The sequence below is a fragment of the Bombus vosnesenskii genome, unplaced genomic scaffold, assembly GCF_011952255.1.
Source record: "Bombus vosnesenskii isolate JDL3184/JDL3185 unplaced genomic scaffold, Bvos_JDL3184-5_v1.1 scf7180000013293, whole genome shotgun sequence".
NCBI classification, from domain to species: domain Eukaryota; kingdom Metazoa; phylum Arthropoda; class Insecta; order Hymenoptera; family Apidae; genus Bombus; species Bombus vosnesenskii.
In genome coordinates, this window is record NW_022882944.1 from 4,167,700 (window position 1) to 4,194,727 (window position 27,028).

At 36.0% G+C, this 27,028-nt stretch overlaps 1 protein-coding gene across 9 annotated transcripts; it reads right to left on the bottom strand.

Moving 5' to 3' along the window:
* On the bottom strand, positions 1-27,028 carry LOC117232885 (atlastin). Of its 9 annotated transcripts, XM_033492627.1 has the most exons (9): positions 10,737-11,042; positions 9,638-9,718; positions 5,100-5,359; positions 3,954-4,733; positions 3,649-3,870; positions 3,357-3,571; positions 3,215-3,281; positions 1,141-1,171; positions 1-841 (listed from the first exon to the last, which is right to left on the bottom strand). In XM_033492627.1, the coding sequence occupies exons 1-9, from the start codon at positions 10,876-10,878 to the stop codon at positions 834-836; spliced, it is 1,806 nt and encodes a 601-aa protein (XP_033348518.1). In that variant the 5' UTR covers positions 10,879-11,042; the 3' UTR covers positions 1-833. The 9 variants fall into 9 exon arrangements, with proteins under 9 accessions (XP_033348518.1, XP_033348515.1, XP_033348519.1 ...); XM_033492624.1 differs by lacking the exon at positions 1,141-1,171; XM_033492628.1 differs by lacking the exons at positions 1-841; positions 1,141-1,171; positions 10,737-11,042 and adding exons at positions 2,400-2,764; positions 11,049-11,202.

The window sequence follows — 27,028 nt, forward strand, 5'->3', positions numbered from 1 at the left end:
TAGTATTTACACTTCAGTTTATTAAAAAAAATTAAACAATACAATAGTAACTGATGTAGGGTAAATCTGGCACAGATATAATTTAGGTATGTTAGTACATATACATAGAATAATGCATAAATATACAAAGTGTGTCTTATTAAAATTTCGTTTCAAAAATATTTTACCACGTTTCCTTGTGACCTTGAAATGCGTTTAAGTACGTATATTCCTCTAACTAAAAAGTTAAACATGAATTGAATATTATAAAAAAAAATGTAAACGTATTTGTTTCTAAAGACTTCTTTACACTTTGTTTTTTATGTATGTATATATATCCATATATTTCAATATAAAAAAAATTAAAATTGATGATAAACATTAACAACCCCAGAACAATAGCTTTCATCCAAACTATCTTTACCAGTAACTATGGAATTTTATTTTTCTAACAAATGTAATATCAATCATAGACAATACTAATAATGATGATTTTCAACAATCTAGCAAGGAATTGTAATCAAAATATATTGTATATACATTCACAGTCACTTTAAATTAAAATATGTAACGTACAGTATTTCCTTGTGACTTAACAAAGAAAAAGCTATTTATGGCCTCATATTACATGGTCAAAACAATGAAATTTTGTTATGTCACTTACTGGTTTTAATACATTGATGTATGTTTCTAATGCACTTGCGAAATTGGGACACAAAGGGAATGAACATCATGATAGTTTAGGCTTGCCATTGGCAGTGGCAGTGGCATTCATTGTTGTATTTGTAGCCATTTCAGCAGCTTGAGCCACTGCTACAGACACTGACTTCTCCACAAATTGTTGATAGACTGGTTTAATTAACTGAACAGAAACAAAAGTGCATTTTCTTTAATATACTTAAGCATAATTTGCAAATTAATGTAAATTTAGTATAAAACAATTACTGATGTTTATATACTCTAGTTTATAAATGGAAAACAATATGACATATATGACATCTAATGATAAAAATGATTATTTAATTATAAATATAACGTTATAACTTTGATAAAATTCATAAAGATAAATGAATTGTGCGTGAAAGTCACTTTTTTTCAAACTGGAATATATGGAATAAGAATTATTTTTATTTCTAAATTAATTATAAGCAAACCCCATACCTTTTGTACATTCGCTCCTGTTAGTATTCAGCTTACATTAAGGAGGAAAAAAAATAGTAACATAATATTAAAGGCAATATTTATATAAGTGAAAAATGTAACACATTAGAAGTAATGAAGATTAGAGTATATAATATATACAGAATATAGAAGATAGAATATATATGCAAATGTTAGAACAGTTCAACTACATTCAAAATGATTTACAATGATCTAGATTGTAATCACATAATTTAGAAGTATTATCAAATAGAATGTTTGTCACATAATTTAAATATCTAAGACAAGGGGGAATAATAATTTAAACAGGGATCGTATAATTTAAAAATATTATTAAAGGCAATGTTCATGAGATGTTGTAAATATCCTGTAAGGGTTAGACTAATAATCTAAACAGAAATTATATAATTTAGAAATACCAAACAAAGTGATATTTGTGAGGTATTGTAAATATTCTGAAAAAAGGGAGGAATAATCAATTAAACAGGAATCATATAATTTAGAAGCACTCTAAAAAATGATGTTTGTGAAGTACTGTAAATATTCAGAAAAAAGAGAGGAATAATGCGTCAAAGAGAAATCGTATAATTTAGAAGCACTATCAAAAATAATGTTTGTGAAGTACTGTAAATATCCTGAAAAAAAGGAGGGAATAATAATCTAAACAGGAATCACATAATTTAGGAACATCATTAAAAATAGTATCTGTTAAGTAATGTATATATTCTAAAAAAAGAGAAGAGTAGAAATTTAATCTATAATTTATAAATATTATTAATAATAATATTTGTTAGATTATATAAGTATCTCTAAAAAAAAAAAAAAAAAAATGGACGAATAGTAATGTAAAAAGGAATTGCAAGAACTCAGAGCTAGTATAAGAATTAATGGTAACTATATGGGAAAGGGCACACCTTATCAATTTTGATGACCTCGGAATGTGTTGTCAAGGTCGCTAAAGTCAACATTCGGAAAAATTTTTTTTCTGTACATCTTACCGTCACTCGGCCTTAATTTTTGAAATATTTGCAAAAAACCTCAATACGATTCATGTTAAGATTACACTCTACTCTGAAGTAGGCGGGCATCTTTATATAGCCCAACCTAAGTTTAATTCATTGGTGAAAGAAAACTATTTTTGATATTGTGCAAATAAAAAATAAAAATGAATGGGCTATGGATTGGAGTTCAGTTTAGGTTGGGTCATATAAAAATGCGGTCACTTATTATGTTGTATGAATGAAATGTAATAGTAACTAAATTTAATTGAAGCTTTTGTGAATATCTTGGACACGAAGGCCGAGCGGTAATTAAATGTACAGCAAAAAATTGTTCAGAATGTTGTCCTTGACAACATATTTCAAGCTTATTGAAATCGGTGAGGTGTGCCCTTTTCTATATAATTGCCGAAGTAATAGTTGATATATTTGAATATTTGATACTTCTCAACAATAGAATATAAATGTTCCCAAAAATTAGATATATCTCCAAAACTAAAACGTGTAGAAGACGAAGGTGGAGAAGGAAGTGGAAATGAAATGAAACCATATAAAATTATAAACCATGATGAAGCAGCAGCCACAGCAAGTGTAAGTACAGTGAATAGTACACCCATATCTCGGACCTGTAGAAATCATATGTGGAAGGTATGAATCAGGAAATATGGTGAAATGATGAGCAGCAATTATTTACATTACCCAGTTAATACCTTGCGCTACATACAATACCATCATTAAAATTTAGCGTGCGTAATATTTTAAATATATGAGGTTTTAAAGATAATGCAATTTTTGATATACACATTTTAAGTCGCAAAACTATAAAAAGAACTTGTGTAAATTTCTATTCATATGATATAGCTATGTAATGTGAATGATTAAATGTGTGCACAGTACATCGATGTAAAACTGGATACTAATTGAAAGTATCTAATTATACATATACAAATTACTTCTCATCATTTTAACGCGTGGAATTAGCGTTATTAATAAATAAATTAAGTTTATTAATTTTATAGCTATAGAGATTTTACGGATATCTGTTATACGTAGATAATTAAATATACATTACTTACATTATTCCATAAAGTGTTTGCCACTTCATCTATTACTACCCCAAGTGTGTCGTAATTACCACTGTACCTATATCGATGAAAGAATAATTATAGTTAAATCAAAATTGCGAAGTACTTATGTAAATTACTATTATGTATATACCTAATATATGCCAATAACATGAGGGTTAATATACAGATGCACATGATGAAGTTACAAATATTTGCTAGCAAATATAAGCCAGTAAAACCAAATACTGAGGATAAAAAGTACATGATGGCAACAATTGCACCATATACTCCTGCGGTTCTTGTTGATTTGAAAACATTTTTACTTTCATTTTGTGCTTTAAAATGAACAAACGCTTTATCCATATCCTGTAATAAATCATGTATTAACATTTTTAGCATCAAGATGAAATATCAGGTAAGCATAAATTCGAACAGTTTCTCACCTCGCATAATTTTTTCATATAGGTTTGACTAAATGCATCTCCGCCCATTTTTCTTTTATTTTGAAATATGCACATAGCTTTATCCATACAACGTGCATGCTCGGTCTCTAAACGCGCTGTTGTTAAATATGGTTTTCTTGATCCACAGACATCTTCCATTAATCGTATATAAAATTCTCTCGCTTCCGTTACCGCAGCCAAATTATTTGCCTCTGCTGTTGCCTAAAAATAGAACGTATACCATAACAAATTCACCAGTAAGGCATAGAACTATAAAATTAGATATATAGTAAACGAAAACTTACCACTAACATACTTTTTGGTTCTGGAAGTTCGTTTCCTTTGTAAATTTTCATGTAACTTTTGAAATATTCCAACAAATCCCTTGCTTTCACAAGTTGACCATCGATTTTCTTTGGAACTAAATTCTCTGGAGCTAATAACACCGGTATGAGCACTTTGAGCTGTTCCTTAAATTCTGGTTGAATTTCCGATAATCTACCATCGAAACGAGGATTAGTGGCAATATTCAGGCCTGGATGTGGCATTAGAAAACAAGATATTTCCGAGAAGCAAGACTTAATATGCATTCTCAGATTTTGTAATTCTGGATGTTGTTTGTCGGAGATTTCTAATCTTCTGTTCAGTATCTCTTTTCCACCTTCTGAACCATAAGGTGCTTCGTATGGGTAACTCCAATCTCTCACTAAGAATTGTAACTTCTGGAACGGCGTGACACCGGACTTTTGTAACGCCAGCCTACCATATTCCGTAAAAAGTTGCAAGTGCTGAAGGTCATCCTCTTGGATGTTTTGTGATAGATTATAAATTTGTACGGATGACAACATTGTACTTAGAGCAAACACAGTCGCACAGTCCTTCACTGTCGACTGGCTATCGAAAGCACCTTGTGTATCCATTAAAATCACAGCAACTTTTTCACCGTCCGGTAAGGTACCGCAAAAAACTTTCGACCACATTAATATCCCTGTTGTGTCTCTTTCAGAGCCTCCTTTCCATGAAAATCCACTCAGTGGCTCATCATCTTGGCCCAACCAAGAATCCGTCTGGTTATTATTATTATACTATGATCGATGTTAATTACGCAGCCAATGTTCCGTGCAAGCATGGAGAAAAATAAAAATAATTATTCGGTTTAGTTTATCTATTCATCTGAATAAGTATTCTAATAAATTATTGGAAACAGTAATTAGACTACGGATATTTGTTAGATAGACTACGGAGGCAATTAAGTAAATGAAACCTAAACAGAAATTTAATCATTTTTATCTGCTAAATATTACAATCAGTGCTTTGAATATTTCATATATATTTCCATTTTATATGCATTCTGTGTATTTTTGTATTTTCAAATTTCCCATAAATCCATTAGAATACCCGCAATCTAACTTATAATTAATATTTCAATTTTACCAGTAATAATAACATACCTGACTGTTCATGTATCGCAAGAAAAAGTCAAGCAGGAAGCTTTTGCCTTTTCTGAAAGCACCTGCTACTGACACAACAACTACACTCCTATTTTTAATTTCATCGTCAAGAAGAATTTTTGACAAGGCTTCTTCGTTTAATTCGAAACTATGGTCTGGATGAGCAAGTACGATCTGTACAGGTTGTCCTACATCCGATGTCTTTTTATCCTGACTATCCATTGAAAGACGTTCTATTTTTTCTTGCCAACCAGATCGATCTAGCGAGGTCCAGAAGCGAAAAAACACATTCATTTATAATTACATATCATTTCTAAAGTAACAAACATAGAAAAAATCATTATTATTACACGCTGTTAACGGTATAGTAACTTGGTAGAATAAAATATGATAAGGATAAATTAGAAATTCTGGGATATAATTAAATGCCTTAATTTTGTAATTTTATTATTAATAAGATTTTTCTATAAATTCATAGGTCCATCGTGTTCAAACGAGCTTTTCGTCACAGTTCATCAGAATGATACAGAATCATCATATGACCATATATGTATTTATTTATGCAAAATGTATACATGATCTTAGGTATTCATCGCTAAACTTTTATAAACATAAGCCTCCAGGTTCTTAGAACTACGTTCGTTTCTTTACCACATTACATGCATTGTAATAATATCCATTATTGCTAAAACATACGCCAAACAAATGAAAATTATCAAGAATTATAATCAATCGTAAACATTTTGCCATCTTCAAACTTTTGTTTTTCTTTTCAAGGATTTTTTAATAAAATTTTTGTTGAAGATGTTTTATATTATCTACTATTATAATTTGAGAATATGAAATTTCTATGAAAATACGAAAATACTAACTCCTTATACAATTGCTCGCTGTTAGATTTTTACGAGAGCAGGGCGAAAAAACGAAAACAAGTATAACGGAGAGGAAAGCAACGTGGACCTTGAACGACCAAAATCTTTTGCTCCGACTGCATACGACAAGGGGGGAAATGTAATGTTTAGAGGCCTTGACATAGCTGACATCGTTCCGACATACGTCTAAATAGGTGTAGTCCACCGCACGTGGCACGAAAGCCAACTATATGAAATCAACTATCATTGCTCACGTCTTACGTGAACAACACGCTGACCTGTGCCACGTGATTCGATTCAATTTGACGAGACAACGAGACACGTAACTTACGCACTCGTGCAAAGGATTGATGTCAGAGTCTGATGAAGATAACGATTGAAAAATCTAATTAAACAATTATATATATAATTCTATCGCGTAACGGAAATTGATTATTAAACGATATTTGATCTGAATTTCTTGTTGTTTCAGAAAAAAGTAGATCTGTTGTAAAGAGCTAATGGTAAATATCGAATATAAATTTTCATATAGTTAATAAAATATAGAATAAAATAGATAATCAATCTTATTCGTGGATTTTTCTCTTATTTATCGTTTTTATGTAACAACAACAAAAAAATTCGTGAAAAAACCGTATGTGATGGTAAAAAAGAATGATATCCATGTAAGCGGTAGAAACGTCACACAAAGATTACCATAACGCGTGAAATGATAATTGTTACACGGCTTCTAGGTTTCAAGAGTCTTGAACACTTTCGTTTTCCAGCATAGTTTCCATGGTACGTGACTGCACGTAGAACGTGAGATACGTGGAAATTTCTCACGACTCGATTTCCAAGCAGTTTTTATAATTGACGAACGACTATGTACGCATTTGCATTCGCGTGAAACGACCACGCGAATTCTAGTCTGGCACCTCGATCGCAAATCTGTTGGTCACAAACATACTGAATACTTCAACAGATCGATCTGCCCTCTTGTAAATGATTATCTATTTCTTTCACTTTGTACACTATGAGACGAAAGTTTGAACTGCAGTTGTACAGGGTGGTTGGTGTAACTGGTGGTACAAGCGGAAAGGGGGCGATTCTACGCGAAAAAGGAAGTCGAAAATATAGAATAAAAATTTTTCGTTTGATTATAACGGATCTCACTGTAGATCGTTGTGTCGATGGAAAAATTAAAAAAATTAAAAAAGAAATTTTATTCTATATTTTCGACTTCTTTTTTCGCGTTACCAACCACCCTGTATAGTACCTTTGGGTATCAGTGAAGATTTAATCGACTTCAACAGATTTTAACGAAGATCAGCAATGACTAATTAATTCATCGTTTAAAAGTATTTCGTTTCTTACGACTGTCGACTTACGTAACTAGCTTACGTCGTTATGTCACAGATTTATGTAGCACCGTGTTAAACCTTATTTAAAAGAAACTTCTTTTTCATCTTTCTAGCTTCGAATATATCAGCAAATAAGTACATGATACTTGTGTCAGATTTATCAGAAAGATACAGAATCACGATATGATGGTGCGATTAACAAAATTTTTAAGAATCTGTTGGAACGGTTAATCACTGTATCTCGATCGAGATATACGTTGCATCCACTACAGACCAAGTAAATTAATTTCTTCGATAACGCGAGATAACACGAGATAATTATTTTAATTCTGTTCGTAATTCCACTTCAAGAAGATCAACGAGTTGGAAACAAATAGTCGGCTATAAATCTGACGTTTCTAAATATCTTTACGAAAGCTCGTTTCTTAATTTCTGCTTCTTCCTAACAAATTTTTCATCAATAGCGACCAATAAAAGCCTACTCTACTTTTATCAACGCGCTGTTCTTAATTCAAAAAATCGATCAAGAATTCGCGCAATTCGTTATATAGTATACGAATAGTGACAATTTCAAGCATAAAGAAAACAATTTCGTTTAAAGCGAAGAGCGTTCGAAACGCGGAGCAGATGAAAAGCGGAGACCATTGGAAAAGCAGCTCCCATGAGTCGTGGAGCGTTTCAATTTTACACGATAGAACGTCTACGAAGGAGCCCCGAGCGATTACTTATTGCGAACGAACGGCCAATTATACTCGCGCGAGCGCTAATTCCACCTCTTCGCCTCTCCTTCCGCCTTCTGTGCTTTAACGCTAGTTCTCTCGTCATCGTTGACGTCGTCGTCGTTGTCGTCGTCGTCGTCGTCGTCGTCGCTGGTGAAATACGCGACGCCGACTGCCATCCACAGCCGCATCGGTGCCTTGCAATCTTGTATTTACACGAATCATTACCGCATTAAACTCGCGAATACAGGGCGTCGAATTTCTCATCTGGAACGGAAGACTCGGGGCGACGCGACGTAGCGAGAAAAACGGAATACGAGAATTTAATTAACAGACGCGCGTCGCCAGCCTCTGCTACACTCGAAAAGAAGAAGGAAATTCTGAAAACGAGATGTTGACTAATGCAATTGGCCTAGTGAAAATGTAGCTCGCCGTGTTTGTACACACCGTTTCCTAGAAAGATTCTGCCGCGCTCTAAAGGCAGCTACAACTGCTTTTCGCATTAATCGTCGTTACTTTTAAGCAACGCGTACGCCACGTTCTTATCAAATATTTCAAGAGTATCCAGAGTATGTGGGCAATTGCGTGTATCGAGGTAGATTTAAACGACGCGGAAGTGAAAACCAAAAGTAATTATTATAGAGCACGGTAAAGAGTAATATTATCGAGAAAGAAGGCGAACGTTTGAATCTTCTTAATGTACTTTTGATATTTTGCGAGATGTTGAACTAAGATACTGAACAAGATTCTGAGAACAGATAGTGATAGGCTAACTATAACTGAAATCTCTTATGAGATAAAAACGAATGATCTTTGGTTTAACATTTAGTAGCAATTTTTTCGACTGCACATTTTCGAAGTTCCATGTAATAATAATAAAAAAAAAAAACAAAATTACAGTCTATATAAATATATGTTTGCAGCATGGTGAAAATTCGATCGATCTTCGTACGAAGTGTTTCTGCTTATACGAGTGAAAATAATTAGAAAGTAACAATTAAAGAGATAGTCCGTATTAATAAGTTTGATTTTCCTAGAAGTCCGTGCGAACGTCAATGAGTAGAAAAACTATTCGAGCTGCGTAAGTGTAAGAAAGCAAATCTATAGACGTTATTAATTAAAAGAAAAAAAAAACTGCAGATTGTTGCTATGCTTACGTATTCAACGCGTGAACGCTGGCTGAACGCTACTATTATACACGCTGTATACGCGTCTATATTTTTCTCCACGTTGCAAACCTGTGATAATAGTTTTTGCACGAGATTGCGTGCATCGTAAAGTATGCAAAAAATATATATGTGTAGCGTTACGTGCGGCATAAGTTATCGTTTGACCGTGGTATTTAATAAAAATTTAAATAATAATCACAGTTCTAAATAAATAATATCGGACTAGCAGGAATTCACAGTACAAATGTTACTGTTTTTTCAATATTATATAATAACAAATATTGTGCCGCAATATATTACTATACTTGGACTTAAAATTCTTAGAAGCTTACGAAGGTTTTGTATGACGATCTATTAAGAATACGCTGTGGTTCAAAGGTCCATTGGGTATGTTTGTAAGACATACTAAAGAATAAGTCAATGAAAGAAACTCACCTTCTTCCTCCCGTTCGTTTGTGTACACCCGTGGAACACGGTTCACGTTTTCATCGAGGGTCGTCATCGGGACTTTCTTGACTGAAAGCAAATTTCGAAACGCATATTTAGTCTATTTACTTCGTTTATGCAAATATTTTCTTCGTAAATAATTTCTATAAACGAACAACGGACGTTAGAACGGAACCAACAAAATAGTCAAGCAAAGAAAGATTTTAGAAAGAAAATTCCAACGATCGTCGATCATCGAAGCATTGGAAAGTAAAATTAAAGAGCAACTATTGCATGTTACGCGTAATGAACGTCAACACTCGGACATTTTCTAAGTTGCTGCTTGTGTATTCGTTTGGCATTACAATGAACTCTGAAGGTCTGCGTTCCGATAAACGATTTCATTGCCGCGAATCTGTTGCGTTGTCGAGGTTTTGGAAACGCGCCAATATCATGTCCAAACTCTCACGTTCGATTGAAACTAAATTCTAGTCGTTCTGAAAAGCTAGTTTTGCGTGCTACATTGTACCTCCTTTTACGCAATTTCGTTATTTACGAATACGCGACGCATTCAAAATTTTAATCCCGTCGAATTCAAGTTTCACGTAGTCGAACGATAGATCGAATGATTTACGTTAATTTCACGACGAGACTGTACTTTGGAACGCGTCACGATCAAAAATATTAGCAAATTATCGACAATTTATGTTCCAATCAAATCCCTGAACTTCACGTACGACCGGTCATTACGTTTCGTATATTTTCAGACCCATCGTTATCCCGATCAAACGTTTCCGTTATCGCGAGTTCTTGTTGCGTCTTGCCGCAGCTTTTGACAACAAGCCAATTCCCTTTCCAACGAGCAAATTTTCAGCCTCGATATCTGCCTTCAAACTTCGTTGCCTACGATTTAAGCTCGTTTCGTTTCGCGATTAAATTCCATTCTCGGCTCGATCGATGATTCCGCGTCGTACTCGTTGGAACATCGTCTTCCGAAATTTCTGACAAAATACCAATCCCCGGCAGCAATCAAACTTTCGAATACGATTAAACCTAAACCCGTCTCGGTCCGCTATTTAAGCTGGTTTCACGCTGGTCCACGGCGCACCGCGATTGTCGTGTCGATCGATAGCTGCATTGTGACGAGCCTGTTGCGCCCTTGTCCTCGGTGGCCTGACCGGGTCCTTGGGCCTGTTGCTTTGTTCTTCTTGCCTTTTCCAGCTGGACGGTATCTTCTTCTTGTCGCTCATGTTGCCGTGGCTCGTTTTTCACATTCGATGCAACGGCTTCAGCAGCCTCTTCTTTCGGCGTTCCTCACTCGTCGACTGAAAAAGGGAATCGCGAGTCCGCGGAACGAGCGAGAAAACGAGGCTGTACCGACACGCACAGGTGCTCGATGCGCACACGATCCAACACTAACTCGAACATGCCAGCCGACTAGAAATATCCTGCTGTGTGTGGTGGTGGCCAGCCGATGGACAGTGGTCAGACCAGAAGCGGAGGAGTCCACCAGAGTTGGCAGTATCCCACAATCGGTGAATACCGGTGAAACCTGGGTGACGTGCTGTGGCGTGTCACCTTGTATCGCGACAGTAGCCCCGCGTATGACCCAATATTACGCACCGCGGATAGTAATTAACGAGAATCGGCTCGTGGAGATTCGCTCGGATGCCGGCGTCCAGGAATAAACCGACTCGAACGCATGACTTTTAATAATAGACGTAATTTTACTGATCTCATTTCACAGATTTACGGCCACGATTTGGCCAACGTCATCGTCGAAGCTTTCGTCGCACAGATTACGTTAAAATGTAATTTGTATAGAATGTCAGAATGTTTATAGAAATTTTTCACGAAAATTTGCATAATAGATACGATATCTTACAATCGAATCGTGTCCAATCAGCATTAATGTAATTCCCAAATGTTTTACGCAATAAGCATAACATTATTATAGGATTTATTTATTCAGAAATATTATAAATTCAAATTTCCAATGATTTCTATCCTATATGATAACTTTTTTATTCACAGATGGATCTATTTACAATGGATTAACCAGGAAACGATAAACTAAATACAGTAATGTGCTGTAACTAAGACAACTAAATGAATAATTCACAACTCGTAACAACTCGGCAACTCTCTCGACTAAACTCTCGACTCCTCGCAACTTGACTCTCAACCAACGACTTCTCACTATTTGACTCTCGGTTAACGACTGTCGATTAATTCCTCTTTCTCCCTTAAGGATCCCTTTGTCTTTTCTCATATCCCCACCACGTACGTGTTCCACGATCGTCATCGCGCACACCTTTTCCCGCGTAACTATTCGACCGAAGGACCGACGATACATTGATGGGCCGCTTGGCCCATTGAAGTTTCTCGACCCTCTCGGCCTGTCAGCAGTTCGGCTTTCTCGCAACGTTGTTTATAGTTCACCCGATATTTCTTAGGCAATCTGTCCACGATATTACATTATGTATATATATATATATACGGAACACGTACGTGGTGGAGGTATGAGAAGAGACAAAGGAATGCTTAAAGGAAAAAGACGAATTAATTAATTTTATATACAGAGTGGTTGGTAACTGGTGGTACAAGCGGAAAGGGGGTGATTCTACGCGAAAAAAGAAGTCGAAAATATAGAATAAAAATTTCTTTTTTCAATTTTTCCATCGAGACAACGATCTGCAGTGAGATCCGTTATAACGAACCGCACGCGTACCGAACGAAAATTCAAAATTGATTTTCTCGAAAACAAAGCCTCAAACGAAAAATTTTTATTCTATGTTTTCGACTTCTTTTTTCGCGTAGAATCGCCCCCCTTTCCGCTTGTATCACCAGTTACCAACCACCCTGTATGTTGAAAGTTTTATATTAAATTCCCAAATCCTCTCATCGGTTACTACGTATGTTTTAGAATGTACTTTTGTGCATTCCAGTTAGCTGTTAATGTATTCTGACTTTTATAGTGTGAACGTAGGTGTTTAGTGTCTGCCCAGATCCGAACGTAATATCACACTTGGCGTGTTTTACCAATGTACTGTTTACTACGCTCGAATAAATTATTCGTTAAAAATTGTACGTTATTATTAACTTAAAAAGTTTGAAGACGTGAATTTTCTAGATCTTTTAAGAGACTATTAGCCACTGAGGAGAGTTTACGCTTTAAGGATACCGTAAACAGTACCGTTTATACAGTAAGTGATAATCGCCTTCGTTGCTCTGGATATAATTATTTACTTTTTGAGATTCTTTAGAACGATTATTCGATTATCTGTTAATATTGCAATAGATCGGTGTATCGTCGAATATTACGAATGAATATTTTCTACGCTTTTTGATAATTCTAGGAATTCTAAGACATTTTAGCGACTATCAATCTCAATAACAATCTTCGTATATACATTACACTTTCAGAATCACTGGAAGCCAATATTTTGATCGTTCGATCCCTAATCCCCAATCAGTCATCGCGTTACGCCGTATCCGGAGATCACTTCGTTATGGAATAATCTAATCCATACTTATCGCGTACCACGGTGTTTATAATGATTTGTTAAATAACGCAATCAAGACAGACACAATGACACACAAAAGTATACTTTCAAAACATTTAAACACTTAATATTTCTTCCGAATATATATGCATATTAAGCTAGAAAAATTTACCGAATGTTCAGCTGGATAAATTGTAAAATACAAATTACACGATAAAAAGAAAAATATATACATATATGCACTACGTAAAGACCACAGATGCAAGATACGATAGTCACGTGTTTTCTCTTTGACACGAGAGTAATTTTAAAATGCAATATCTTGTCAACCTGTCACATTACCAAACTTTTGGTTTTATTACCAAACATTACCAAACATTACTATTTTTGGTAATTATCGATCGTCCACCATACCGATTTCGATGATCTTTGAATATGTGTAGAAACCAATATTTTGAACAATTTGATCTTCTACGTATAATCGCCGATCGACTTTAGTTTCCGAGACATTCGTAAAAAAACTGTCGGTACCAGTACCCTGAATTCTGCTTAAAATTGTACTTCCGCCGTAGCGTATGCGTAGGTATAGTTGGCAGCCGCTTCACGACAGCCGAATAAAACGGCACTTAACCCAAATCTATATAAACTATAAACAGAAGATAATAATTAGGTTTGGTTTACGGGCCACGTTATAATATTTATTAGAAAGAAGACGAATGTCTAGGTTCTGCTATTTTGATTAATTTGATAGGACACTTGCAGTCTAAAAACAATAAAACTTTGTCTTTTCCTATTTTGGGTTTTTCTTACAAATCTATTAATTAGAAGAAAAACTCTGGCGACTAATACGCGAACAACCTGTATATGTGTGTACCTTTTTCCTTTTTTTTTTTTTTCGGAGGATAAACGCAACCTTAATGGTCTCTCTGTTCGAGTCTGTTTAACTCGGCATGGATCTTGGTTAAAATCGTGGGATATTTTTTGAACATATCGTTCCGTGCAACTCTTTTTGATCGGTGGATCTTCAGGTTCGTTGTCGAAGAAGATTCCAAGTATTATTTAGCTTTGGAACTGACGGCGAATGAAAGTTTGGCCTAGCTAAGCGAAATCAGGTTAAGGGAGATTCGGTGGAAATTCGGGTAAACATTTGGTGCAAGTGTAATGGTAAACACTGACCGTATAAACGGCTTCGATAAATGGCATTGACCTATACTTGCTCGATCTGTTCTTTCTAACTTACCGCTAAGTTATCAACGACGATAGTGTCACGTAATTTTTTGGGGTTGGTTGGTGAAATAAAATAGCTGAGTCGTAACGCAACTATTAACCTTGTTTTAATTAAACTTTATTATTAATTCAGCAATCACAATGTAACACACACTGAATTAACATAAATCACAATTCACTCCATCCACGTTATTTAAGACTTAGTTACAACGATACGTTAAATACGCGACTGTTATAAGGGTAGAGACCGGTATAGATATGTTGACTATTCTAAGGATACAGAATAAGTGAGTTTTTCTGGCGATACTATGTCTGAGGAAGGCTAGGGATGGGTGTGTTTAAGGGCACGAGACTATCGGATTTGTTGATGACAATTTTGGTTAAGGAAGTGAGGGCAGTAGACACTGTCTCCGATTGGATAATAAGACGGTTGGTGGACCAGGAAGGGTTTAGCCGCCCTCGCGAGAAAGTTGCTAACGGAACATACCAGATGTGAAGAAAACCAACTTTCTAAGCTAACACGTGGTAGACAATAAAAGTAAAGGGAGATCTAAGACAGGAAATACTCGCTTAGTTCGAAGGACCTTAACTATGAAAATGCCAAGACCCCTGGTGGGTACTTAAGACTATTGAGGGTGCGCACCAAGAATCTGCAGACATCTGGGTGCCATCCTGTCCGCGGTGTGTGGCCTGGTCTCTGATGTGAATTGACGTTACAATAGTTCCGTTAGTTTTCGTATTTTTCGTTATATGCCCGAGCTAGTTAGAATCGTTTTCTATTTCGTCTCTTTCGCGTTCGATCATTGAGCCATCTTTTTTAAATGTCTGCCTTAAAATCAGTTTTCATTGGTAATGAAACGTGGATAATTCCGACGATGAAAAAAAGTATATTTGCAAATACAACATGTTTTTCTCTTGTTCGTAAAGATAGAGCCTAACAAAAAACCAATGGGATTCGAAAGAACAGGATACTTTACTATTATCTTCTCTAAAATAAAGAATGGATAACGATAAATTTCTATTTTTTCCCTCGTTTTTCCGCTTTATACGAGATGACGATAAACATTTAGAGAATCCAGCTGACGATGATCATCCGTACGCTACAACAGTTACGATTCTGCCATCAATGTTTGCTTATGGTTGTTTCATCGTAAACACAGGCCATAAACTAGAAAAATACAGGATCAAAAAAGATACTGTTTGTGACAGATATTACGTCGGCGAGTAAATTACAATTCTCCAACCGTCTGATAGTTGTCGTCACTCTACGACGAATGGATGTCAGTGGCCAGATCATTGGATGTTAACATTCTGCGTAGAAATTTTACGCTCGGTGTCTACTTCTAATTCCCTTCAGGTAGCTTTACTTCAATTTTACGCAGCGTAGAAAAGAACGTAGGAAAAGGAAGGAGGAAGGAGAAAGAGGGAGGAGAGAAGAAATCAACCGTCGAGTATTATCGTTTTGCTCTCTGGCGCGCGGCGATCGATCGGACAAGTGATCGATTTGCTCGCGTTGCACATCATAGAGTAACAGGTTAATGCATACCAAAGCGAAGTGGAATATATCGGTCATGCATAGTCATAGACGGGAAAGTGGATGAATAATGGCTTGTAAAAGTGAAATACAAACAGAAATATAAAAGAAAAAAAATAAAAGAATAAACAAAAAAAAAAAAGAAAAAGGAAAAAGGAAAAAGAGGAGGGAAAGGAAAATTATAAAGTAGATTGCAAGTCTTCCTTTCGACAGGATTGCGTAAAAATGACGGAGAGTAAATAACTGCAACATTCGTAATTACGAGAGAATGATAGGAATATACGAAAAAGCGTAAAACGAGTGATAACGATAATTTAAAAAATCCAAACAGAACAAAATAAAAAATATAAAATAAAAAAATCGGATTTGATAATTCTTTAGCTACACGATACAATTAATATGTTTACAAATAGAAATCGTTCTTATCTTCGTATCATTTGTTTCGTAACCTGCAATAGTAAAACTAACGTACGGCGATGCAATCGATGATGACACAGTAAACAAAAATTGAAGTACTACGATTATTGAGCAGCAAGCAAATATTTGTGTAAAATGAATAGAGTGGATGTTCAAACGTCTCTCGCTCTCGAGTAAACACGTATTAATTTCCTGACGTATGATCTCGGTCTTTTATAATGTTTACTTAAAAAAATTTCGGGGAAAAAGGTAATTGACATAAAACAATATTTTTTGTATCATATATCTACATATTATGCATATTCCTGAGTACGCTGCGATGAGTTGCAATCGTTTAAGCATGAGAATCATATTGTTCGACTTTCAAACTGTTTGACCTTTGAATTATTCTGTTTTGCATCGTCAATTTTTATACGCGATCACGATATGACGTTAGCTGTTATGACAGAAGTAGAAAAAAAGAAATGAACAGAATCCGAGAGTTATTTAGCCGAGGTTCATCGCTGAAGGTGATTTCCAAGGTGCACGAAAGTGAAATTTAATGGCAAAAATAGTGAAATTTAACCTTCAGAGTCAAGTTTAATCCTCTGCTGTTATCGTTGAAGCGTAGATAGTTATAATTAATAAATCACATTTCGATTAGACTCTTTAATTCTAGTTTATACCTTTTAACTGAAAATTTCAGGCGATTTATATTGTACAACATATATTATACGACATATTTGTCGATGTTCTTTATCATATAAAATATGGAATGCAAATAAAGCGGAAATATTCTAAAGACAAGTAACCCAACGCAAAATGCTAGTCAAATACAACTAAATAACAGTCGCTAGAAAGTTAAATACAACTAAACAACAATCGGCAGTACATTTTTTCGCTACTTATTTTTCTAGAATTTTTAAATATACGTTGACGTGCGAAAATTACAATTCAAGAGTAGCAAATTAAAGTAGTAAAAAACTAAAAAAACAATCCTCTGACAAATTATTTTATCGCTATAAAGAAGGAATACACAGACACTTCGTATTATACATGTATACAAATTCTATGCACACAGATTGATATTTTCAAACTCTAATCTTTCGTAAACGTATAATATTTCAAAAAATCGAAGAGGAATTATCGTTATCGCAGAGAACATTTTATCAAAAATGCAGCGTCCGAAAACGCTAGGTGAGGTCACCTACCTGAGCGACGTGAACAGAAGGTATAGCTGCGTGCAACATAGAAACAAACGTACCACTTAACCAGACGGCAACGTCAAAAAAACTGACGCGTTCTCCTTTCTAAAAACACGTGTGCCTGTTCGTGATACTTCATTATTCACGATATCCCCGTTTAGGTTGTTTCGGCGTTCGTTCGCGTTTCCGCGAACGTTACCGATTTACGAGCCTCGACCGAACAAGAAGAATCGCAATCAAAGCGACGCGTCAGCGTCGTCGGCTGCTTCGGCAGAACTTTTAGATCGGCGCACGGTTAGCGGCAGCTATAAAACTGCGGAGTTAACGATCGAATCCGTGGTGCACCAAGTTACGATGTGCTTTCATGGCAAGATATTTATTTAAGAAACCATCCCTCTCCGTATCAGTGTTTCTCAACCTTTTACGAATCGTGACGTTATTCTAGTATAGTAAATAATCCGCAAACCTTTAGTATATTATGTACATAGCAAGATATTTTCAATAGGACAAAGGAAATGCATTAAGCAAATTAAAGCAAATACATTCAACGTAGTTCTCTTGCAACGTGATTCTAATCTAATATTTAATACAACGGTTTCAACAGAGTGTAAGCGTATATGTAGATGGCAGGAGAAAAACGCGGTAAAATACATTTTTGTTGATATTATGATTTTCGTGGTGCTTCGTAATTAAACGTAACAATGTTAATGCGACGTAACTGAGAAAGAAAACAAACCTGTTGGATTAAAAGAACGTAGTAAAAGAACGTAATAATAACAATAATAATTAACGAATTTCTCAAAATTTATGGCGATTGTCCAAAAACCTGGAGTAGCAAAATAAAATCAGGCTCGGACATAACAAGAAAATTCGACTACTTTTCATTTATAAAGAATCGATGTTACGATAGGTATTCTAATAATATTTAATAATATTATAAGAAACCCGTATTGAAAGAAATAAATGCTGAGAGTCTTCGTGATGGAGATTTCTACAGAAAATATTCTCTATAAAGATAATTGTAGATAAAAATAACTTCTGGCAAGACATTCTGCAACCCCCTTGGGGGCAGCGCTGCACAGGTTGGGAATCCGAGCTCTATATATTCTACGCCTCGTTGCGTGATCCCTAGTCCCGCACGAACGCAAATGTTTTACGACAAACGAGGTTTACGGATGGAAAAAGCCGAAGTGTATGTCGTGATGGATCAAGAAGAAGGAAGAGTAACGGGACAAGACGAACGAAGAAACGAGAGCTCGATCGTATTCCGGCTAGTGACTCAGGATTATTATGCCTCCTTCAACCACCTGAACTATCGTTAATCTCCCCAGGCTCGGCTATATCTCCTACATGGGTTATTTATATTTCCAGCGGCGTACGCTAGCAAGTAACTACGATTCGCTTCGAGTTTATGCTGCGCTGTTTGGTTATGCGTTTTCCAAGAAACAGGCTAGCGCATCTATCGGACAGAGATTCCCTGGTGGCAGCGCTTCTTCGAGTTGCCATTGGGGAAATTGAGGTTAACAATGTGGCCAAGAAACTGGTTAACAGTGTTGAATTAAGAACCTTTCCTACGTGCTTGTAGATTACTTCCGCAAATGTCAGCAAAATGTGAACGACATTTGCGTAACAGCGTTCTATAGCGTAGCTGTGGCGCGTAATTAGCAATAAACGTTCGATTGTTCGCTTTTGTACGAGGAACGCGATACGGAGGGCCTCGATATTATAAGAAAGCGAAGCGAAAGCTGCGTAATTGATCAGCGATAAGGCGATGAATTCACTGGTCCTGTTTCTCTCCGCCGTTTGTACGTGACTACGTTCATAGAAGCTAGAAAGTTACGGAATAATCGGAATGTCAACTTTATTATCGTCGTGAACGATCACATAGAAAGGGAGATCACTAGGAAGAAGAACGAGTTGGGAACAAGATATGAGAAAAAAAAAAAAAAAAAACGAAATATCATGGTTTGCCCCTTTTTCCTATTCGATAATAGACATGGTTCGTTCGTAGATGCAGTCGAGAAGAAAGAGAACGAATTTTTCGTGGTGCGTTGGTAGCAATGTAGAAGAATACATCAGTGATCACGTGCAACTGCCCTTACACGCGTTTTACTGCGTTCTCCAACTAACTCAATCTCGTCTTTACCGCGGCGCGTATAAGAAAAATATGGCCGGTTGAAAAATGCCGCTGTGATCTCGCGGTTAAAAGCGAGAGGCAGAGGCAAAGATCGCCCGAGACGTTGCAGAGTCTGAAGAGACCACGCGTTTACTCGTCTTACGTATCGAGCAGAATCGAGGGTCGCACTTTTATTTTACGACGGGAATGTGCGTTTCGCTATTTGAAACGTTGGACGACGTTATCCCGGTCGCATAAAAATCTTTTATGGACTAGTCGCAATTCCACCGGGACAGACGTTCAATCGTTTACCTTGACGCGGTAGTCGAACGAAGGGACAAAGAAAAACGGAGACGAGGAATTGTGTGTTTTTCAGAGGAATCGCGCTCCGGTTTGCACAGTGTGGATATCGTCTCCGAACTCGCTTGAGCGAATAATGCGAGTTTAATCAACGAGCTACGGAAATACGTGAGCGGCCAATGAAGTGAATTGGATGGATCCATCGCGATGTGGAGCACGCGTGCGTGTACTTTGCCGTGTATTGGTACACTCTAGAGGAGAAACTCTTGGTATTAGTCTTATTGGATTGCGACAAACGGATTCGCGAGGTCCTCGCTGGCAATTGACATAGTTCCCATTCGTTACCAGATCTCGTCTTTCGCTAATTATCGATCGGAACTAAGCGCTATTCGGCTATGGAAAATGATTTCGTTTGATACTAATGCACTTTCTTTATGTACGTTCTCCACGTATCAATTGATATAGAAAGTTCGCTCAAGCAATTTCGTAATTACCAGATTGTGCTATAGATGTTTGGATGCTGGATGTTTACGTATTTAAAAAAAGTACGCAAAGAATGAAAGAAATCCACATTTAGTATGTATTTCTTCAACTGTGTACATAAACATATAAATTTACATAAACATCTGCAATCTAATAATCCACATTTAGTATGTATTTCTTCAATTGTGTACATAAAGATATAAATTTGCATAAACATCTGCAATCTAATAATGATGCTACGTTGTTAACTGGAAAGTGACGCGTAAAAAAGCTATTTTCGAACGTAATAATATAATATATTATTAATCAAATTTCCTAACGACGAGAGCGATACTCATAAAATGGGATCAAATATTTTTATCACTTTCGGTTTATAGTTACAAAGAACCCACAGTGATAACTCGAAACACGTTTTTCAATTTGATCGACTTTCGTAATAAAAATTGTAACGATGAAGAAAATTTAGATTAGAAAAAAACGTATCGCTTAATAACACCTATTGTTCATTACCAATTCAGCTATCGGGACGATATCATAAATGATAACAAATGATTTACCTAAATGAACTTCTTTTATTGATTGATATTATTTATGAGCTTCTTTTATCAAACGAGTGGTTCTGTTTTCTTTTCTACATATTCCATACTTCGTTACAATTTATCTTACGTGTTTACTTTCTATTAAAAAGAATTCGTTGTTGATTTATCATTTACACGACCCAGTTTGGAAAATCACACGTCATCGATTATTATTATTACGTATTTGCCGCCTCGCAAAGAGAACTATCGATTGAATTATCGATGGGAGGGAAACGAAAAGACCAGTTTTCATTGGACACGTAAACCTATCGATAGAATTCAATAAAACACGCGCTGTGTCGGACTGAATAGGTATGCCAATACACAGCTCTCATTTCCAATCCTGAATATCGGGGCTCTGCATAACGCAATTGCTTTCGAACTCCGGCCTGCTTGTTTCCACCTGTTTCATTGTCACGGATTTCATTTAACGCGAAATAATGTTATAGCCCTCCCTCGTATAACGTATCGCCGTTCTTGGCCATTCTTTGGTCCCTGCTCGTTCAGAGGGATAACGTTTTCCCCAAACTTTATAGCGGGTACAATAGACAGTTTAACGTTATTGTGTATTTATACACGATGAAACGTAAGCATGATTTCATGTACAAATAGAACACGTGGAAAAGATGCAAAGAAATGTTAAAAAAAAAAATTCTATTCGACATTTTTTCATATTGGTCAACGAAGAGAAATAATTCGTAAAGCGTGTCACGTAAGTGTTTGCAAATATCTAATCGGCATGATATCGGATGTTGTTTGTAAATATTTAACAAGTATCATTTGTATTAAATGTTTAACGATGTGATCGTAGATAGAAGAAGATATACAAGAAAATAAATAAATATTAGGACGAATTTTTTAATATTTGAATTCGTGTTTTACGAACACTCCCTATATACCGGTCATTAATTCGAGGTCATTGCCTTCGACATTAGTTTATTGTATATATTTTGCATTCAAAGGAATATATGCCACAATATACTTCCTGGTTATATGTATAAAGAAGAATTTGTGGACGGTCAACGACATGTGCGTATATTAAGCAATAAAAATGAGTAACGATAAAGCAAGAACGCTTATCAGGTCATGTGAATTAAAGTTAAAAGAAGTATTCCAAAAATTGAGTTCGGGATTTGAAAAGCACGGTAATTTCAAAAGTTATATCATTTCGTTATATTAAAATTTGCAATAAAATATTAAATTGAGAAGAAAATTTAAAATATAAAAAATCATATTACTGCGATTATTTAGTTTTTAAATTCATAAATAGTTCTCGAAACTATTTGTCATAATTGAAAGTCTGATATCTGAAACATTTCATCATAAAATTGCAGTAAATAATATTTTCCTAACAAGAGTTCAATAAAATGGGACATATATTTGTAATTCTAGGACAAAATTTGTAAAATTATATAACAAACAAGAAAAATAATTGAAAATTGTAAAAAAATATATCGTGTAATTTAAATGTAAGAATAAGATTATTATAAATTAAAATAAATTTGTCCTGTGTATGGTTTCCTAATCATTAGTATTACTATGCTTAGATTACTCTGAAGAGAATATCCGCTTGTTGACGCAGCATAAATAATATCGTACAAAGCAGTAACAAGTGAAATAGCTGGTAATTCTGCTGAGTAATAACAAGCAAGGACGAGCAGTCAGTAACAGGCACAGTTTGAAATTCCCTCGTTTTAAGAAACATAGTTGGAAACTTTTCCAGAAGGCGGCAGCACGTACGTGCCATGCTTTGAGGCTACGTCATCCTCCTTTGACAGAATATCACGTTACTACACATGATTATGTATGCATAACAGGCTATTACATTGTTTATACTCTATCATGTAATTGATATAAAAGATCAAATCGTCATATATTACTAATAAAAAATATTTACGATTGTACTTTAACCTCTACCATCAACCATCAACGTTACTTAACACATCCATTAAAGTTTTCACTCTCGCAGCGTATATTTAGTCTGGACGCAACAGTTACGAAGCAATATATTCGTTAGCAATGCGTACACGTTGTAATTCACGAAGTTAGAAACACAGGATTTTCAACAACGATTTACATTGCTTGTGGCAGCACTTCTTACAAATTGTTCATTATTTTAACATATAACGATTCCCCACTTAATCAGAATTAAATTAAACTAACAAAAAACGTTAATATTCGTCCTATTAAGCTAGAAATGTAGTTAAACAGTTGACAAAACGTCAAAAAAAGAGCACAAGGCATAACGGAGAGCGGTTACATCTGGCGCATGAGCTTTCAGAGTACATTTCAATGATTATTAAACGCATTTTATATCGTCGTTGTTATCACTTGAATTTTCCTTCTTATATTATCATAAAATATTGAAAAATAATAGCAGTACTTACCCACATACGATCTGCTGTAATTGCCACTCTGTTTACTCTGCTGAATGTCCGCCATAATGGAATAAGAATGACGCCACTTCCGTAACTGCGTGCAACTGCTTTACTACGTAGGTTAAAACGAACTTTGTCGCTAACTTTTACTTGTTCGTGACAATTACGCGATATATTTGATAGTGAGACGTTTATTGAATGTAAATGCAAAGAATAATATTAACGAAAGTGAATTGCTTCTCGTGGGAAAGAACGGTAACCTCTTCCCACGAGTGCTTTTACTCTCGTTACACCGAACAATAACAGTAGATTTCAAACTTCAAACAGATAATCAATGAGATTAGATACATATCTAAAAATAAACTTCCTCTTAAGGCTAGCTTTTCGTCGAGAGTGTACTGCTTTTTTTTTAATTATGTTATAAAATGATCGATAGAGATTTATTCTTATAAGTGAAACTTCACTATTTCAACTTTCACTAATTACAACCGGTTTCTGGACGTTCAATTGCTCAAACTAGATTTGACAATTTTATCGGCCACTTATAAGAATCGAGCGATATTAAATTTTACGAGTGTAAACATGCATATTTGGAAACGAATTCTACTTTAACAGCACATACAAGTAGATATATTTAAAGAGACTTGCGATACTAAAAACTATATACGTATAACTATAGTTTATAGTTTTTAACATACCTTCTATTAATTTTAACGATATAAAAAGATTACAAGTCCGTCAAAGTTTGTTTAACTACTCACAACACGAAACGACAAAAGCCTCGATAAGATGAAAAACAAGAATGTGTACGATACGAATGTTAGACTCCGTGTTTACTAGTTTGGGAGCGCGCAGCCGTCCTGAAGCCATCTGATTCGTGGTTTCGGCGAAGCGCGGCACTACTTTCGCCGGCGGATGTGATTTGATCCCGGCAGTTGCACGGTCGTAGATTCCCTATGGTGGAATGTGGATGCTGTGCGCGGTGGTTTGTTTCGTACGTGAATTTAGATTCGTTTTGCTGGTGATCGAGCGTCCGGACCCGTCGACCGAATCGCCCTTGCAATCTGGCAGCCGTTTCGCGTGACGATGCAGCTTGACAGAACGTACGTGCGCATTGACAATTACGCGCGAATCAGCGTACAGTGGTCGAGCACGGGTTAGTAAACAAATGACAGAACGGTGGACGAGAGGGAGAGTGAGAGAGAGAGAGAGAGAAGAGAGTGTGTGTGTGTGTGAGAGAGAGAGAGAGAGAGAAAGAGAGAGAAAGAGAGAGAGAGAGAGAGAGTGAGGAAGGGAGCGAAACGAAACACTACCGTACCGTTCCAGCGCGAAACAGTGGCGCAACATTGTGCCTTTCGATTCGCGTTGTTCGATTTCTTCGGTCATTAAGGGAACGCCAGCCCATGCGCTTTTCAGCTGGTTGACGCGCGTGGAACGTGTCCGTGCATTGTCGCCGTGACGTCAAGTGTCACGAGTCTGTGTTTCCCAAGTGCCAAGTACATCAGCCGCGTGCCAGCTGCATATTCAGCCTGTCAACTTTGTTTGGGTTTCTTTCGACAACATCCACCGAATTCGTCGTCCCCATCTCTAACAAGTGTTAAAATATACATACGCATGCACAACAAGTTAACGACATTGTGCGCGAATTCGGTGTCATTTCTGTGTAAGAACGTTCGAAAACACGTTCACGCGGGTGATGCTGCATTCCGTTTACGACTGAAACGCGAGTGGAACTTTCATACCGGGGCCCTTTAAATGTAAGTGGTCGAGGGCAACTACGTTTACACGCGTGGTATATCTAGAAACACAATAACGGTAGTTCTCGTGTGCCGGTTAGCAAGGCATTTAAACTTTGACAAGTCTCGATTTCTTTTTCGTCCCGCTTTAGTTTTATTTGAACGCCTTTCGCGTATTATTCGTTGTTTTTAACGTATCGGACTTGTGTTTTGCTCCTGATGCCGGCAGCGTGCAATCGCGTTCACATCGCCCCTAGCCACGAGAACGAGATCGTCAAGTTCGATCGCGATTCACGGTGAGACGTTCCGATCGTTTTTCTTCCGCGCTATTTACGTGCCATCTCTTCGTCTTTTTCTGTCGACTTTGTCACGCTTTGAGGTTAGAAAATTATGTAATATCAAACGAACACTGAACTTGCCTGGCTCGGAATGTGGGATTTGTTTGCAGTTCTCAGCGGGACCTACTTGACTTGGTGAGTAATTTCATTCTATGTTTATTGGCCTTCGAGAAGCGAATTTTTACTCAATTCCTTATCCATATCGTGAGAGTATTAAAGATGGTTGGTAAATTTTGTCGTACCACTGTGAAGTTGACGTTTATTACATTTTGTATAATATAAGGGATTGATTAAATTGTTCGTTTTTTATTTTGGCAATATATGTTCGTTATGATGCGGTCTGTAGTAAATAATATGTTTAATATGGACTTGCTCGAATATTGTGCCAGGTGTATCGGACCCATTATGTTTAATAATATACGATACTTTAGAGTAAGTTACTTATTACAATATACAATACCTTTTGGAGTAACTTAATTATAAAAAGAGATAAGAAAAAAGTCGAGTAGTTTTTTAAACAGTTGATGCTTAAAATTTGTTCAAACAGTTCTCTTTGAAAAGAAAAAATATGACATAAAGATAAAAACTATCATTCATCGTATCTCACGTACTGCGTCCACTCATTTATGAACTCGTTTCGTGAAAACATAGTCATCAGTCGTCACGCATAATATTTTGTCACGGATGCGTAGGATTCTGATACTTTCGCGCAGTGTTTGCTTGAGCAACCGTGAAATTCGAGGCGATCTAATTTTCGCGTAGCGCGTGCAGTCGTGTCACGTCTCGGAGTGGTAATGAAGGACATTTCGTAATTGTCGATGCGATTAATTAAATCCCACCGCGCACGATGTTAGTCCGAGGCGAATATCCGAAAAGATCAAATAACGTATATCTCGTAAGGTCGACTTCGCATTCCTCTGCATTATCTTTGTAATCTTTGTTCTTATTCTTATCGTACAATAACACAGCATTATCATTGATTTAGTTTTGATGACGCTTCACTCTTTCGTTCGATATTCTACATAAATCGTGCGACAAGCCAGTCGTGAAGCAACAAATTCTTCGATAAATAAAAAAACCACCGAAAAATTGTATCAATCGAAACACAATGATATATAAATTCTATGCTTAATTTTCGATCGTTGTTTTTAAATTTAAATTAAGTTACTTAATTTTAGAGTACTTCATTTTAATTTCTATTTCGTGCTTTAAATAAATAATAATGATTAATAATAATAATTGAAATAAATAGTAATGCTCGAAATAAATAAAAATCAGATAGGGCAGAATCAGGCGAATATATTAGGCGCGATAGTACTCACCGTTTTCGTGTTGTTCTAACAAAGAATCGCATATTTCATCGGTCGTTATTTCATCAACATTTATCTTCATCGGTGTTCTGTCACATCGTTCGTTATCTTCCAGGTTGAAATCTCCATTATTGTATCTTCTAATCCACTTTTTAATGGTATGTTATCATCATAAATCACCATACACATCACAAACTGTTCCTCTTATTTCTTCTATACTTTTATAGTATCGATTCATTTTCACATTTAACATGGAAAATGTATATGTATCGTGTTCGCTCATCCTCAGAAGG

Excerpts from the sequence above, each read along its gene's own strand:
- LOC117232885 (XM_033492620.1), bottom strand. The coding sequence starts at position 10,878 with ATGAGCGACAAGAAGAAGATACCGTCCAGCTGGAAAAGGCAAGAAGAA. Across the intron at positions 9,719-10,736 it reads CGATCGACACGACAATCGCG|TCAAGAAAGTCCCGATGACG; the intron begins GTGCGCCGTGGA and ends ATTTGCTTTCAG. Across the intron at positions 3,871-3,953 it reads AACCAAAAAGTATGTTAGTG|GCAACAGCAGAGGCAAATAA; the intron begins GTAAGTTTTCGT and ends TTCTATTTTTAG.